This window comes from Elgaria multicarinata, chromosome 3, assembly GCF_023053635.1.
Source record: "Elgaria multicarinata webbii isolate HBS135686 ecotype San Diego chromosome 3, rElgMul1.1.pri, whole genome shotgun sequence".
Lineage (NCBI taxonomy): Eukaryota > Metazoa > Chordata > Lepidosauria > Squamata > Anguidae > Elgaria > Elgaria multicarinata.
Genome location: NC_086173.1, coordinates 61955563 through 61971321, shown reverse-complemented (window position 1 = coordinate 61971321; position 15759 = coordinate 61955563). Strand labels below are relative to the sequence as shown.

General features: G+C 39.0%; 1 protein-coding gene across 2 annotated transcripts in view; it reads left to right on the top strand.

The window, feature by feature from the left end:
• FOXK2 (forkhead box K2) overlaps window positions 1-10818 on the top strand; it is a 43063-nt gene extending 32245 nt beyond the window's left edge. Inside the window, exons 6-9 of one of the 2 annotated variants that reach the window (XM_063120446.1) lie at window positions 148-323; window positions 3364-3660; window positions 3859-4053; window positions 9746-10818. In XM_063120446.1, coding sequence (XP_062976516.1) covers window positions 148-323; window positions 3364-3660; window positions 3859-4053; window positions 9746-9942 — 865 coding nt within the window. In that variant the 3' untranslated portion in view covers window positions 9943-10818. Of the gene's footprint in view, window positions 1-147; window positions 324-3363; window positions 3661-3858; window positions 4069-9745 lie in introns of both variants that reach the window. The other variant, XM_063120445.1, reaches the window with a different exon arrangement.
• The last annotated feature ends 4941 nt before the right edge of the window (window positions 10819-15759 follow it).

The following is a 15759-nucleotide window of genomic DNA, read 5'->3' as shown; positions in this document are numbered from 1 at the left end:
AATCAACAATGCGTAATACTACTTAAGCAGCAAAGAGCTCCTCCTTGTGGAAAGTGTATGTATAAAATGATTTTTGAGGCAGATGTCTCATCATAACCATTGTTAACTGTCAGTCTAAAAAGTGGCTGCTTTTGTTCTTTATTGCAGAAGTGCCCCAGCTTCCCCTAACCATTCTGGAGTCTTATCTGCTCACTCAAGTGGTGTGCAGACCCCAGAAAGTCTGTCAAGGGAAGGGTCTCCTGTCCCAATGGAGCCTGAGCCGAGCACTATCCAGCCAAAATTAGCAGTAATACAAGAAGCACGATTTGCACAGAGTGCCCCAGGTGAAATTTTCAATCCATTTTTGTGTATTTAATGTGTATGTGTGTGTGTGTTAAAACTATACATGTCTTTAGAAAATATAATGTAGGCTTTGCTTCAAAAACCAGGTCTGTTTGCAAATATATGTGTTAGATTTTGTGAAAGGCTAGCAGAACCTCCTGGTTTTTGAATGCATGGATTTAATCACAGGTGGCTAAGCTGGAGTTGAAATGCACCCAAGGTACATTCCAGTATTCTCCAGGTAGTGTGAGAGCTACTGTCACATAGCTTCTTTGTAGTTCTGGACCATATGGGAAGACTTCGCAGTGTGGCTCCTTGCTATGCCACTGTAGGTCCAGCTTCAAGAGGGGCAATATTGCTTATGCGAGTAATTTACACGTGTGAACAGTATGAACATCTAAATATTTTATTCATGGAAGACATAGCAGCTTGCTATGCTACAATTCTTTCTTTTCTTTTCTTTTATGGAAGCAGCCACTTGAGCCTTTCACAAATGAGCTGCTCAGATGTTACAGTGTTCGCATAAATAAACATGTGCAAGTATATTCACATCTGAATTGTCTCTAAAAGGGATCAAACATAGTCCTGATTCCCAATTTTGACATCTGTCTTAATAAACCATTGATGATGCAGAAATCATATGCATAGGTAAGATATGCATTTTAATGTAAAACATCCTACAAATCAGAGGTGAGCAGTTTTCACTCCTGCTTTATAAAACAAACTATTTTGTGCAATCTACTTGATGTTTCACCACTAGACCCAACCCAGGCTGGTCACAGAATAGCAGCTCAGGGGGAAGAGCCAGTCACAATTGCTTGCTTGCACCCCATATACACTGCAAATACAAGAACAAATCTACATTTGAGTTAGCATGGATCAGGAATTCTAATATCAAACCCTCATGGGGGAGATTCACAAACACTGGTTCATAGATTGCCAATTAATAGTCCTGTTTTGTAGGGAAGGACCACTGAGGCTGCAAGAGAAGCTCAAGGTCAGCCACTGAATCCGTGGCAGAAAACTCTAAAAAATGCAACAAGTCAATGTTTTTAAAGAACCATAGTCTGTGTTATGATTAAATAGAAAGTCTCACTATTAAAGCTAGAAACACTGAGGCATGGAGAGATGCATTTTTTAAAAAAAAAAATCATTTCTGTATCGCTCCATATCTGAAGCTCTCTGGACAGTTTACAACAATTCATAAAAAATAAAAAATACAAGATAATAAAAATAGTCTAAAAATGATAACATAGAGAAATTAAAACAATATAAACAGCTAAAATAATTTGAATAAATGTTTTTCCTAATAGACCTGTTCTAAAACAGCAGACATTGATGCCTCATCAAATAGCATTAAATGCCAGGGAGTAGAGGGTGGTCATCACCTGGTGCTGAAAAGATGACAGTGTCGGTGCCAGGCAAGCCTCAGTGGGAATTTACTCAGCAGTCAGGCTGAAATTGTATTTTCAAGATCTACAAGGCAGTTACTATTCAAGGTGTTGTTGTTTTCCAAAGTACATTTTTGGAGAGGTGTGGTTGTTGCTATTTTCATACTTCTTAATAACCGGAAATATAGATGATGTCTGAGAAATAATAACACTTTAAACCAAAAACAATGGCCCTGATTATTGTTAATATTGTACCTAAAAAGGGGACAAACAACACACTTGTACATGAATCATTACATGCGCCCCTCCAAGTGTCTTATTTATTGAAGCCTCTTTCTGGCCAGCAGCCAAGAACTTGCAGCACAGAGCTGTGGTAAAGGGATGGCTGCATGAGACCTCAAAAATCCAGCAGCGATTTTCCCTCCAGTTTGCCAGCATGTGTACTTTATCTTTGGAGGCAATACCAGCCACCTTGTACAACTGCCACCACTTGTTTCTCCAAGTACAGGGACTGCATAGTAGCAGCTGGGTTGGCTGGGCCATGCTGGTGCTACTATGAATAAGACAGGCAGTAGCTGAATTGGGTGGGAGCTAATAATTGCTGCAGTGGAGGCAGCTTTGGTCACCAGATGCATGAAGTTTGAAAATGGCATCAGCCACTCTTTCCTTAAACCATGGCTTCTCTTTCACTTCAATGTAGCATTTCTTACTTACACTGCAGCTTACTGAGGCTAGAAAGAGGGAGGAACCTGCTAGGTCCTAGTACATGCCTAGCATTGGCAACCCAGCTGTTTTGAACCTTGGACTGTTTATTGCCACTAGAAAATAGTGCAGGATTCGGTGTAGTAGGGCAGCCATTAGGAACCAGCATCTTCTGTCCAGTCTTTGAATGGGCATGCTGGGGGAAGTTGCAGTTTTCTGCCACCAGCACTTACGGAGGACAAGGTATTTGTCTTTTGCTATACAAACAGTAATGGCATCAATTCCTTCCCTTTTGAGGATGCTGTTGGCAGAATCCTGACACAGAAAAGAGACATTGGATTCTAACTTGCCTTGGCATGGGTTTTCCAAGCTGGAAAGAGGAAAAAGCCCATGGTGTAGCAGGAATTTGTCAGCTGTCAGTGTGAGAACCACAACCTATGTTGTGCCCACCCCTGTGGTAAAGTGGTGTTAATAAAAAGCAGAGGTGATTCTCTGCACTGCTGTTGGAAACGCATAGTTTCACTTTGTCATTGGTGTACATGAAGTGAAGAGGTCTGCAAATCAAATAGTTTATTTGTAAGAAACTGACTTGCAACTAGTTAGACAATTGCTCCATCTTGTTCAGTATTGTCTTTGCGGACTGGCAGTGGCTCTCCAGGTTTCAGACAGGTCTTTGACAGTCATGCCTGGAAATGCTGGGGATTGAACCTTGGGCCTTCTTCCTTTAAAGTATGTCATTGAGCTATGGCATTTCAGCGGTTACATTTTATGTGTGATTTTTTGGGGGGGAGTCTGATTATATTGCGTTAGTAATATAGAATGGTTTTTTTAAAATGAATATGCTCTAGCTGCAGAAACTGTTAAATGGAGAGAGTTAGTACTCTTTAATTCGAGGACACAGGTTGAATGGGAAAAGGATATAACCAATTTATCTCTGCTTTCTTGGTAGGATCACCCCTATCTAGCCAGCCTGTTTTAATTACTGTACAGAGGCAGCTACCACAAACTATGAAACCTGTCACGTACACTGTTGCAACTCCTGTGACAACATCAACGTCCCAACAGCCTGTAGTACAGACAGTTCATGTTGTTCATCAGATCCCAGCTGTATCTGTCACAAATGTGACTGGATTAGCACCAGCAAATACTTACACTGTAGCTGGACAAGCGGTGGTTACTCAGGCAGCAGTGGTGGCCCAGCCTAAAGGAGAACCTCAAGAGAATGGAGACCACAATGAAATCAAAGGTAAGTATTTGGTTCCATTCACCCTTGAACTAATGAAGTCCAAGTATTTTTCTCTTCATTGGTTACGTAGAGAGAATAGCTATTATTTTTTATTTCATACTGCTTTATTTTAAGATGTGCTGAATTTGACACATTACCCACTAATTACTTGGTATTATTTCAAACTTTTATCTTAACAGATCTTTATTCTTTTCCCAGTTAAAGTGGAGCCTATACCTGCAGTTAGCCATACCACTATCGGAGCTGCTAGTCGGATCATTCAGACATCTCAGACCGCACCTTTACAGACGGTTACTTTAGTACAACAGACACCTCTAGGTCAACACCAGCTACCAATAAAAACTGTAACTCAGAATGGAACACACATAGTACCCATCACCACAGCAATTCAAGGTCAGGCCAACACTGGTAAGCATTTGTAGTGGTGTTTTACAAATTTTGTTTTGTAAGAGTGATGTCTAAAATAAGCGGATTGCTATTTATCCAAATGGTTACAAATTCATTCTTAAGACTTCAGCTTACTTGCAGGTAACAGCTATCTTGACATAATAAGTTTGAGTCTATATCCTTTCCCTTTTAAGTTAAGATAGGAATTGGGGCTCAGATCCAAAAATATGCAATTAATTCTAACTGTCAAAAAGGACTTTGGGGTATGTATTTCTGGAGGAATTGCTCCCCATCAGGTGGATTCCTGCATTGAGGTGGCGTTTGGACTAGATGGCCTTATAGGCTTCTTCCAACTCTACTATTCTGTGATTCTGTTCCACGTGGCAAACTGTTTTTGAAATTGAAGTGATTTAACTGTTGGAGTGGGATGAGGGAATCCAAAATACGATGTCATACTGAGGTCTTTGGGAGTGCCTAAAGTAGCTTTTTGGAATCCATTATTGATCTTTGGTGAAGAAGGCTATGGTCTTGTTTAGCATCATAAGAATGAGCCTAGGCAAGCCATGGGCTTGTGCACTCCCCCACTCTCATCTAGCAAAGCCATGAGAAGATGTTTGGAATCTTTTGCTTCCTTTTTATATTAATGGCAGTTTGTCATGTCATCCAAACATGACAAACCATGATTTTAAAAACTGGCTTGTTTCTGCCAGACATAGTTGAGATTAATTACAGTTTAGGAATCTGATGACATGCTAAACTACAGTTAATCTAAAACAGATGTAGAAGCTTTTGATCTCTGCATAGCTGTGTCACGGTTGTGCAGAGAAGTGTATGACCCCAAAGTTTGCTGTGACTCATTCTTGTAATGTTAAACCAGCCTTGTATTTAAGCACTTGCCTGGTAGCCATAGACTGGGCTCAGACAACACGATAACCAAGGGTGGTTAATAGTCAACAGTTGGTTATTTAACCCACCGTGGGTTATCGTGTTGTGTGGAAAGAGTTTTTTTAACCAATAGTTGGTTATTTCACCAAAATAACCAACACTGCGCAGAGTTGGCTGTTTAAACCACGGTTGGTTATCATGCTTTGTGGAAGGCACCATTGGTTATTTCCTCAGCCACTGTTGGTTATTTCATCAGCCACAGAATCATAAGACAAGAGCGGTCAAAGTGGCACCGGCTGCTCTAGTCCAGCCAGCAGGACAGATTTTTGACAGCAATGGCTGATGGAATACTAGTGGGTGGACTGAGGCAGGTAGAGAGGGCGGGGGTTGAGTGAGTCAACTCAGTGTGGACTAATACTCAACTCAGTGCTGATGCTAATCCATACCACGGTTGATTATTATCATGTTGTGTGGGAAGTACTCCTTAGATAAACAACTTTCAAGTTGTTCCCACCGTTGACTATCATGTTGTCTGAACACAGTCATAGGCTACAAGGAATTCCATGCAGGCAAGTGAGCAAGCTGGGGGGGAAGAACAGAGTGTGTTGGCTCTCCTCTGCACCCAACATAGAAACCAAGTGGGTCTGCCAGATGAGTGAAGCTCCCTACTCCACACATAGCATAGAAATACAGTGGGCTACTAGAAGAGGAAACAGAGCTTTCCATCCCTCCTCTGCTAGCCCCTAGCCAGCTAGTAAAAAAAGCTCCCTGTCCCTCCTCTGCCAGGCCCTAGCAGGCTGTTATATATTTTTGCAGGCTAGTAGATTTTATGGGATTATTTCCAAGGCTGAGTTAAACTGGATTAGTGTTGCATCCAACCCAACCAAACATTTTTTGTTAAGCTTCGATCACCAGATTAGTGTGGTGATTTTATACTTAGTTTCGGCTATGGGGCGGTATATAAATGTAATAAATAAAAAAATAAAAAATAAATTCTTCAGAGCCTTGAAAATGTAATTCTTTAAAACATAGCTATAACTTGCTCTTGCTAATTGCTTTTTTCCTTCTTGGTCAGGGCATTTTTAATCTATTTTTTTATCATTAACAGCAGCAAGTTATAAAGAGCTTTGGTAATTTCTCCTAACGTATTAACATGTTTGAATAGGAGCAATGCATTTACTGCAAGGTATAGCTGGCTAGTTACTACTGCTTAGTGGAGGAGTAAAACAGCTGAGCATGGTCCACTTTTCTTTGTCGAGAGTAATTTGTATAAGAGATATTTATTAGCATTTCAGCCTGCGCTCTGCCAAAACTGCTAAATGTACATGAATCTGTAATCCAGGCTATTTTCTAATGTATATGTTAAGGGAACTGCTTGAAATTTTGGATATCATCGATTTTGTGTGTGCCCTGCCTTGTCCCATGAGCTTTGAGACTAAATTGTTAATCCTGTTCACACTGCATTTAACATTGTCCTGAAAAATTACTTTTTGCTAAGTAACCATTTCAGATACTACCCAGTGGCGAACATGGTTATTATTATTATTATTATTATTATTATTTGTTTATATAGCACCATCAATGTACATGGTGCTGTACAGAGTAAAACAGTAAATAGCAAGACCCTGCCGCATAGGCTTACATTCTAATAAAATCATAATAAAACAATAAGGAGGGGAAGAGAATGCAAACAGGCACAGGGTAGGGTAAACAGGCACTGGGTAGGGTAAAACTAACAGTATAAAGTCAGAACAAAATCAAGTTTTAAAAGCTTTAGGAAAAAGAAATTTTTTTAGCTGAGCTTTAAAAGCTGCGGTTGAACTTGTAGTTCTCAAATGTTCTGGAAGAGCGTTCCAGGCATAAGGGGCAGCAGAAGAAAATGGACGAAGCCGAGCAAGGGAAGTAGAGGCCCTTGGGCAGGCGAGAAACATGGCATCAGAGGAGCGAAGAGCACGAGCGGGGCAATAGTGTGAGATGAGAGAGGAGAGATAGGAAGGAGCTAGACAGTGAAAAGCTTTGTAGGTCAACAGGAGAAGTTTATATTGATTCTGAAGTGAATTGGAAGCCAATGAAGAGATTTCAGCAGTGGAGTAACTGGAGATCTGCCTAGCTGTATAGAGTTTTTAATGAACTGTGCTTACCAGAGATGCTTGATCGCAATGATACATTCTGTGCAATAGAATTGGCAATTTATTGAGGATTGGGAAATGCTAACATTTCTATAGGAAGGTGAATATATATGCTGACAGCATGTTATAGGGATATGTTTTTTGGAATGTGACAAACTTTTTTAAAAAAATGGAACTGATGCAACACATTAACTTGAAGAATTACTTGGATTACTTGAACAGCAAAGGAATGATGGACTCTAGGATACGGCATAGGACTGATTCGCTGTCAGGAGCACTGCATTAGACCAGTTTCCTTGTATAGATTTCTTAGGAAATAGGTAACTGGAGGCAGAAATGCCTTAGGGCGCCTAACTTTAAAACTAAAATGCTGTTCTTTATGGGATCTGTATAATCACATGAAATGTGCCTGCACAGATCATAGGTGGGACTTTCTAAAAAGCAGTGGAAGACGATGAGCACTGGCCCTCCTTCCTTTGTTCAGGTAAGGCGAGGAGGCAAAATTAATACCTGCCTATTCAACCCCTTTCTGATTTCACAGAGTTCAACAGGTTGGAGACATCTCATCTAGAGAACTCTGTGTGATTCTTATGCCCTCTGAGCAGCTGCACTGATTGTGGTCTCTCTTTCTATTGAATTCTTCTACTTCTTGAATATTTTTGTCCTATTGTCACCTCTTGCCCCAAAGTACACTAAGATCTTTTAAAAATAATGCAATCATGGGGCAAAATCTCTGAGTCAAAATTCTTCCTTGGGTAAAAGCCATATTGTTCAAATGTCAGGTATTGCTAGAATCTCAGCAGAAAAGCATGTTAATCAAGTGATGGTTGCTCTGAGCCATTTTATTGGGGAAAGCCCATTCACTCATAGATAGACCATTGGATCCTCATATGGCACATCCCTTGCCAGACATTCTTATCCCATTGTTACTTCTAAGGAATATCCTTGCCTTCAGTGCACATTTTACCAGCGTATAGTTCCTGCTTCACAGTCTATGGTGTTCGCTTTGTCTCTGTTGTTGGTCAGTCAGGCACCCGAAGCTTCACAGATGGCTACATAAACCCATCCATCACTTCTTGTTTCAAACGTCTCTGGCCAGAGAGATGGATATTCTTGGGAATCTTGAAATTCCCATTGTTGCCATACATGGTTCCAGGTGATGAAACACTAGATTTCTCTTCTAACTTGGATGGTGATGCCAAGACACCCTTGGAACCATCATCTGAAGTCTTGGGATGTCCTCAACCATCCTCCCCTGTGGAAGATGTCAGCACATGAAAAGCCCAGGTAATACATATGGCCAAGTTTTCTAGGAAAGATTTTGTGGAATTGGGCAGAATTTTCAGTAGTATCCTAGATTCAAAGTTTCTCCAGATTGTTGTAAGGAAGGCATCCCACAATGGGTTTAACCCCCTCTACTGCCCAGGAAAAGCAGGGACCACGTGATTAGATTTTCGTTTATTCTACCAGTCCCAGGCTCCTCCCTACCAATTCATCCTTGCTTTTCACCCAGGATAGAGCTTCTTTGATAGCTATTACAATCTGTTAATCTGATTTACTTCAAAGCCTTAACTTCTCATACCTTACAGCTTTTTCTCTTACACTATTCATTCCTTTCCTTTCCCTCAACCATTTGAACATCATCTTCATGACCAGTGTCCCTCTACAATGAGTAAATGACTGATCTCTTTCATCTTTGGGAGCTGCCAGAGATCAGCCTCTTTATCACTGCAGACAATTTGCAAATGTCCCTGGTTTTATTGGTGACTCAGCTACCCTTGTTGAATAGCAGATGCTTTCACCATTTCATGGGAATTGAGAGTGGCTTGGGCATCCTCTCCCTTTTCATTGATGCTGTGGGCCCTGAGAGAGGTAATGAATGAAAGGACATCCTGTGTTCTTATTGCCCCTTATTTGCCATGGTTTTCAAAGTTCCTCAGTTTCATCAGAGGTCTGAATCATCCACTTCCCATAATACCAGTTCTCATCTCTCAATTGGAGGGTTAAATTCATGACCCAAAACTTCCTGTGTCTCTGAGCTTGGCTTCTCCTTGCCCGTGAATGGAACATTATCCCCTTGAACTGCAGATGTGAGTCCCAGGAGATTGACTTTATATATGATGATCTCCTACTCCCGCCCTCTGAGTAAGAGCTCAGCAATCTCCCATATGTGGGGCAGCACAAGACCCATAATTAAGGAAGCATAGCTGCTCACTTGTAAATGTTCTTTCGGAATTCTGTGCAGTCTCACTTTTTTCCATCCCTGCAGTTCGGAGATTGTCTAAAGTGGCCATTGGGATAGTGCTGGCTCAGTGCATGGGAAAGTACTGGGCATGGGCAATGGGAAGCCAACACACTGAATCTCCAGAGCTTTCTAAAAAGTTCCACCTGTGCAGATGCATTCCAATACTACCTTAGAAGAATAGTTGCAGATAAACAACTCTGTTTATCTCTGCAAATGTACCACTGGTGCTTCTGGTTCCTCTATCTGTGGCATTGATTTAATTCTTTCTTCATCTTTAGCCAGCTCCTATAGGTATTCTCATCAAAGGTGGAACAGCCTACGGTAGTTCTCAAACATGAGGCACTGCACGCTTTCATGTAATATTAATGCTAGTCATGAAGTCAAACTTGCTCTTGCTTTGTCTGTGTTTAATGGGTTCCCCCCTTCAATTCTTTTACAGCTGCTGCAAGTCCCTTACACATGTTAGCAACTCATGCGTCTGCGTCAGCTTCTCTTCCAACGAAACGTCAGAATGGAGACCAGTCTGAACAGCAAGAGTTGAAACGTATCAAAACAGAGGATGGGGAGAGCATAGTCATAGCTGTGAAAGTTGAAACCCCGCCTGTGGCAGTGAGCGAACAAGGCAGCCAGAACTAGGAACTTGGAGAAATATTCCTTTTTAAAATAATGCTCCATGGTGCCAAAAGGAGACATTTAAACATCTAAAATATTGAACATGTTCTCATGGTGGGGAAAGGGGCCCTGTGACTTCAACTTTCAGCACTGAGAAACACAGGTGGCCTTAGAACTCCTTAATTTAAAAACAAAAAAGTGTAAAACATCTGTTCCAGAGGCTGTGACCCCTCTCCCCCACTCCTTCTTGCTGTTCTGAAGTGACTCTTTATATGTTGAGAGATACAAAGTTGGGGAAGACTGCAACTTTAAAAACCTCTATTGGATTATTTTAAGGATGGCGTATCTGAGTATATCACAGCATGATAAGCGCTTCATGTGACTGGATTTCAAACGATTGTATATTCCTCAAAGGGAACAGAGGCAAGGAGCCATTTCCTACATCTTGGCAGCTAGCCTTTCATAATGACCTACCCAATGCAGTTGTTGGTAGATATGCAGTATTTTGTTGTTCACATGTGGAATTAGAAATTTTTGATGTGTACTTTCTTTTTTCTCTCTCGAAATAATGGGGTCTTTGACATTTCAAATCACTCCATTTCTACTCCAGAAACTTTGGAATCACACAATACTTTTCATGTGAAATTTCATTTGGTAAAACTGAATGTAGGGTTTTTTAACCAATGGAATGATTTAATTTTGTCCTGTTAAAAGTTTGGATAAAGCTAATTTGTTACATCTGCAAATTTTCATATTTTAGCAGTTGCCTGATAAATTTAATCAAATTTTATTACCTTGTGTAGTGATCAAATGCTTCTTTGGGCTTGCATGTAACTGATTAGAAATACAGTGTAAATGAGCTGTTAACTGACGTAAAGAACTGCTATGAATTTGACCAGAGCTGCACTTACCTGTTTCTCTTTCTTGCTACCTTTTGCTGTTTGTTACTTTGTGTTGACTTTGACTGTCCCTGGCATATTTTTCCAGTCTAAAGTAAAACAAGAGTCTCGCTTAATATTGTGTATGTTTAAAATGACAGACTATTCTTCATTTAGAAAAGAGAAAATTCTTTATCACAAGTCCTTTTAAAAAGAAAAAAAAATCTTGTCAGAGGTATATTCAATATTTTTAAGCATAAACACCCACCAGTAGAAATTAATCTGACAAGTTTATCCTTAACTTTTGATGTCCTACACAGACCTTCTGGGGTCTTCATTAAGAGTAGCTATTGTGGTTTTCTAACAATGGCTACCGTACTATAATAAATGTGTTGTTTTTTTAAAAAAAATATGTGTGTGTACGGCAGTTGAACGTTTTAAAGGTTACTTCTCAAAGTTGTGGTGATAGTATCCACCTTCACTTTCAGAACTGAAATGAACTAAAAGCTAAGACTGTTCTTTTGTCTTTATGCTGTTTTGTCCCTTCACATATTAAGGTGAGTTAAAGGTGAAGACTGGGGTTTAACCTTTGATTTTTCCTTTTTTTTGGCTATACCATTATTTATATTTATATGTTAGTTTGTTTTTCATTTCAAGAAGAATCTGTATTTTCATGATGGACTGAAATGGCTTGGAATGGCTTATATTTAGTCAGTTTTTTGGAAACTGTTTTATCTGAAGACCAAATACAAGAAATCTGTACCAAGTATCATGTTAATCCACACAGTAGAGCTGTCACAGTGTCAATGCAGATAATACATATTAAAAAGATTATGAAAGTTGATGTACACTAGCTGAATTTATAAGAGCCACTATAAGCTGGGTATAAAAAAAATCTGTATCTGCAGCATTCTACTTGTGCTGTAGTCACCTAATTTAGAAGTAACTCTATTATTGGCAAAACATTTGATTAAAAAATATTTCATGAGTACTAGGCAAACTGCTACAAGATTTTGAATAAAAAAACCTGGTGAAATTCTTTTAAGTCAGTCAAAATTATTCACAAGTGGAGTTCACTAATTATACCTACACTAATTATACCGACTATAATTAGTGTAGCTTGAAAGCTAGATCGAGAAGACATAAACTCTTGGATCAAGAGGATTTAACCTACTTGTTGTCTATCTGCCTTTATTTCCATGGGAGGAAGTTAAAACTTGAACGAGATACTCCTGAAATTATTCCATTTACTTTCTATAAACTGGTCCGAAGTTAAATATATGAAAATGGTGGTTGTCATGACTAAGTGAGAAAGATGTTTATAGGATGGGCACCCAACAGGGTTATTCAGCTATGTGCCTGTTGCAGTAGGAATGGATGGCAGTCTATTTCTGGCCTGTATCAGTTTCACATGTATTCAATGGTAAGTCCATTCTGTCCAGTTTCTATATCACTTTGGGATTTTATTTTTTAAAGAAGCATGAAAATTTGCATTTTCATGTGCAATCTCCCTTAACATATTATTTTGAACAGAATTTTCCTTCATATAGCATTTTGACACGCAACTTTCCCTAACATGCACATTTTTGTAAACAATGTTTGAGCAGAGAGCTTCATCACAAAATTTAGAGAAGTGTGCATTCCAAAGGATATCTATTCTAATTTGCATATTAGTCTGAGAAATGCTGGTAAGATTGGTCAGTTCAAAATTGCAGCTCAAACAAGTTTATTTTTTTTTATTTTATTTATTACATTTTTATACCGCCCAATAGCCGAAGCTCTCTGGGCGGTTCACAAAACAAAATTTTCCCCAACCCTATTTGACATTTAGAAACATAGTGCACCATCAGTAGAGGCTGGCTAGACAGGGTCAAGAGTGATATACAGGTATTTGGCCCATTGTTGTATTCCCAAGTATGATGTTTTAAACAATGCTCTTGTTTAGTCCTATCTGGCTTCAGTTTCTTTTTGTAATGTTTTGGGTATGTTTTTCTACAATTTATGGTAGTAGTAGTAGAACAACCTGCAAAATCTGTTTCTAGGCATGATCAGTGGGCATGAATTTTGATTAGCTATAGTACTGGATATTGCTTTATACAATGATATTCCTTGACTATATGCTGTTAATGTGTTACTGTGCATACATGGCAGGTTTCAAGCAGTGGATATGAACACAGCACTGATGATCTTCAAGGTACTCTTCTGTGATAGGTGGACTTCTGTTTGAGCCATTTGGCTTAGCTTCATTTTTCAATATTATCCACCTGCTTGGTAGTGACAAGATCCTTTGCAGCCTTACATAGTTTGATGTAGAGATGTAAAATTTCCGGAATTTTGAAACCATGGAAAAAACCCAGTTTTTTTCCATTTTTTCCGGAAAAAATGGAAATTTTTGGAAAAATTGAAATAATGCAATATTAACACTTTTTACAGATTGAAAGTCACTGTTACTTTAGGAACATAAAATGTAATTATGTCCAAGTTGGTTTGGCATAAAATTATTACATTTGGTATATTAAAAGTAGTGTATATTCAAACAATTATTACAAATTTAATTTACTTTTTTTACGGTAACAAATGGAGCTACAAGCTCCTGAACTGTTAGGAACACCTGAACTGTAAGGAACCTCTTTGGTTCTGCCAATTTATGAGGAGCAGGCAAAAAACAATTTTAAAAAACAACTGAAGAAACCACCACTAGTAACAAAGAAAATTATTTATGTTTCCCCTAGTCCTCCAGTGTCAAGACATAAAGCTCCCATTCCCAAGGTTATGAATATGCATGAAATTTAATCAGACTCATTTTCTGACCTATAGCTATCAGTATTCGTTTCAGTCTCTGCTTCCATGGAAGTGCCCCCTAGAGGCAGAAATGCATCTTCCTCTTGCATTTGAGAGTTGTAGTCTCAGTTTGCAGCCTAGGACTTGCTTGTCCTTGGTGCACAGACATTATGATAATCTGATACTGCACAATTTTTAGAAATCATTTGGAGAAGTAAATATCTGAACACCTTGACTTAAACATTTTATTCATCATGCTAAAATAAAACATCCCATAATCCGTTTTTTCTTCATTTTTTAAATTTTTTTCTAATTTTTGGAAAAAAACAAAAAAGGCTTTGGGAAAAAAATGGTTTTTTTCCTAATTTTTGGGGTTTTTTTCCCCCCTGGCCTTCACATCTCTAGTTTGGTGATCTCTGGTCGTGTTTGTATCTCTTGAACATTTGCACACAAGTGGCTTATAGTTCTAGTAAGTAAACCTTGAGACTGTGATAAATCCTAAACTGGTTTAATGTTACAACTGTTTTGTACAAGTTGAATGGCAGGATGACAAGATCTAAGAAACATGCAGGTTCAAAGACTGGGCACGAGATGCTGTTTAAACCTCCTATTAGTGTGTGGGGAAACACCGTTCAAATTTCTGATAGATAATTTAAAATCAATTAATGTAATTTTATACTGAAATATTCAGATTTTATTGACATCCTGCAGGCTTGCTTAAATATGTATTGCTGGTGCACTGAGAAATATTAAATATGCCCAAACTCATAAAACCCTTTACAAAGATGAAAAGTTGAAAAATCTGGAAGTTTTTACAAATACTAGTACTTGCTTGAAATATATTGTGACTGCCTGCCTTACTTCTATGTGACTGCTACTTGAGAGCAGTTATAATGTAATTGAAATCCACTCTTGTGAATGACAAAGTTGGGCTGAAGGATGCAACTTCATATCTATGGATGCATCTTGTCCAGTCACCAGCAGCAGTTTGATTCATATGAGCAAGCTATTGCATCCTCTACTGAGCTGTTCTCCATAGGCAGCTCTGGGTAGAGTAATTTCTAAATAGTGAGACCAACTCTTATGAGTTATACGTGAAAAAAAATCATAATGCAATGCTGCTTTTTGTGAATGCTGTATGTGCCTTTGAGGTGAGAAAATATGTTAGCTATAACATATGTGTTTAAGATATTTCTGGTTGAATTGTAGCACACTCTCACATTTCTATAGCTCCTGAAATGGTATCCCTGTTACAGTTACTTATATCAGAACATACTTCACAATTGAGTGAACTGGTATTGTTCTAATCCGTTTTTTCAAGGTCAAAGGCAGGTACATTGGATTTCACCCTACGTTGTGCCAGAGATTTTCCTCTCCTAGTGCCTAAGGAAAAACATGTTACAGTTGTCTTTTAGATGAAAATGACACTGCACTGCAGCTTACAAAACTTCATGTGATAATTTTAATTTTAGATTCGATAGTATTGCTGTACATACTTCCCAAGTCAATATGCGTGAGTTACTGACGAAGCAGAAGCCTATCTCTTCTTATTCACCACATCACTATCAGAGGAAAGAGAGGTTTTATTTATAGCATTCTAGCAAAATTGGAGCAAGGAGAGCCTTTGCCTACTGTTTCTTATAAAAGGATGGAATAGGTAGAAAGGACAATCACAGAAGGCACTGATAGGAGCTGGAAGTAAGATACCATAAGTGTCAAAGGAAGGGAATAAGGGAAGCCGATGATGTGAGGTAACAAAGAAGCCAGCAGAACATTTTAGAGAAAAATTAATGTATGGTCCAGTAAGATCCCTTCATTCAGGGCAGCAGTGCTTCAAAACAGTATGCTGTATCCAAATGTGGCTTGTACCAGTGGAAAGGCACTTCTGCTTGTTAAAGGCACCCTCGCCTGTTGGGAGCTGCCAGGAAAGCCCCACTGCATGACAGGAGTCCTGTTCATACTTCTCTGGCTCCAATCTATTAACCTAGTATAATGGTGTCTTAATTTTCTCAACTTTGGGGTGGGCGGGTGAGTATACTTTGTAAATGCTAAGGTGTAGATTGCAGTCCTTTCTTTTTTACAAGTCTAAATAGATCCTGCTTTTGCTTGATCTCTAGCTATGTAGGCAGTAGATACAGAACTCCAACTAGAAGTAATGTCTACTTTTTGTTAATTAAATGAG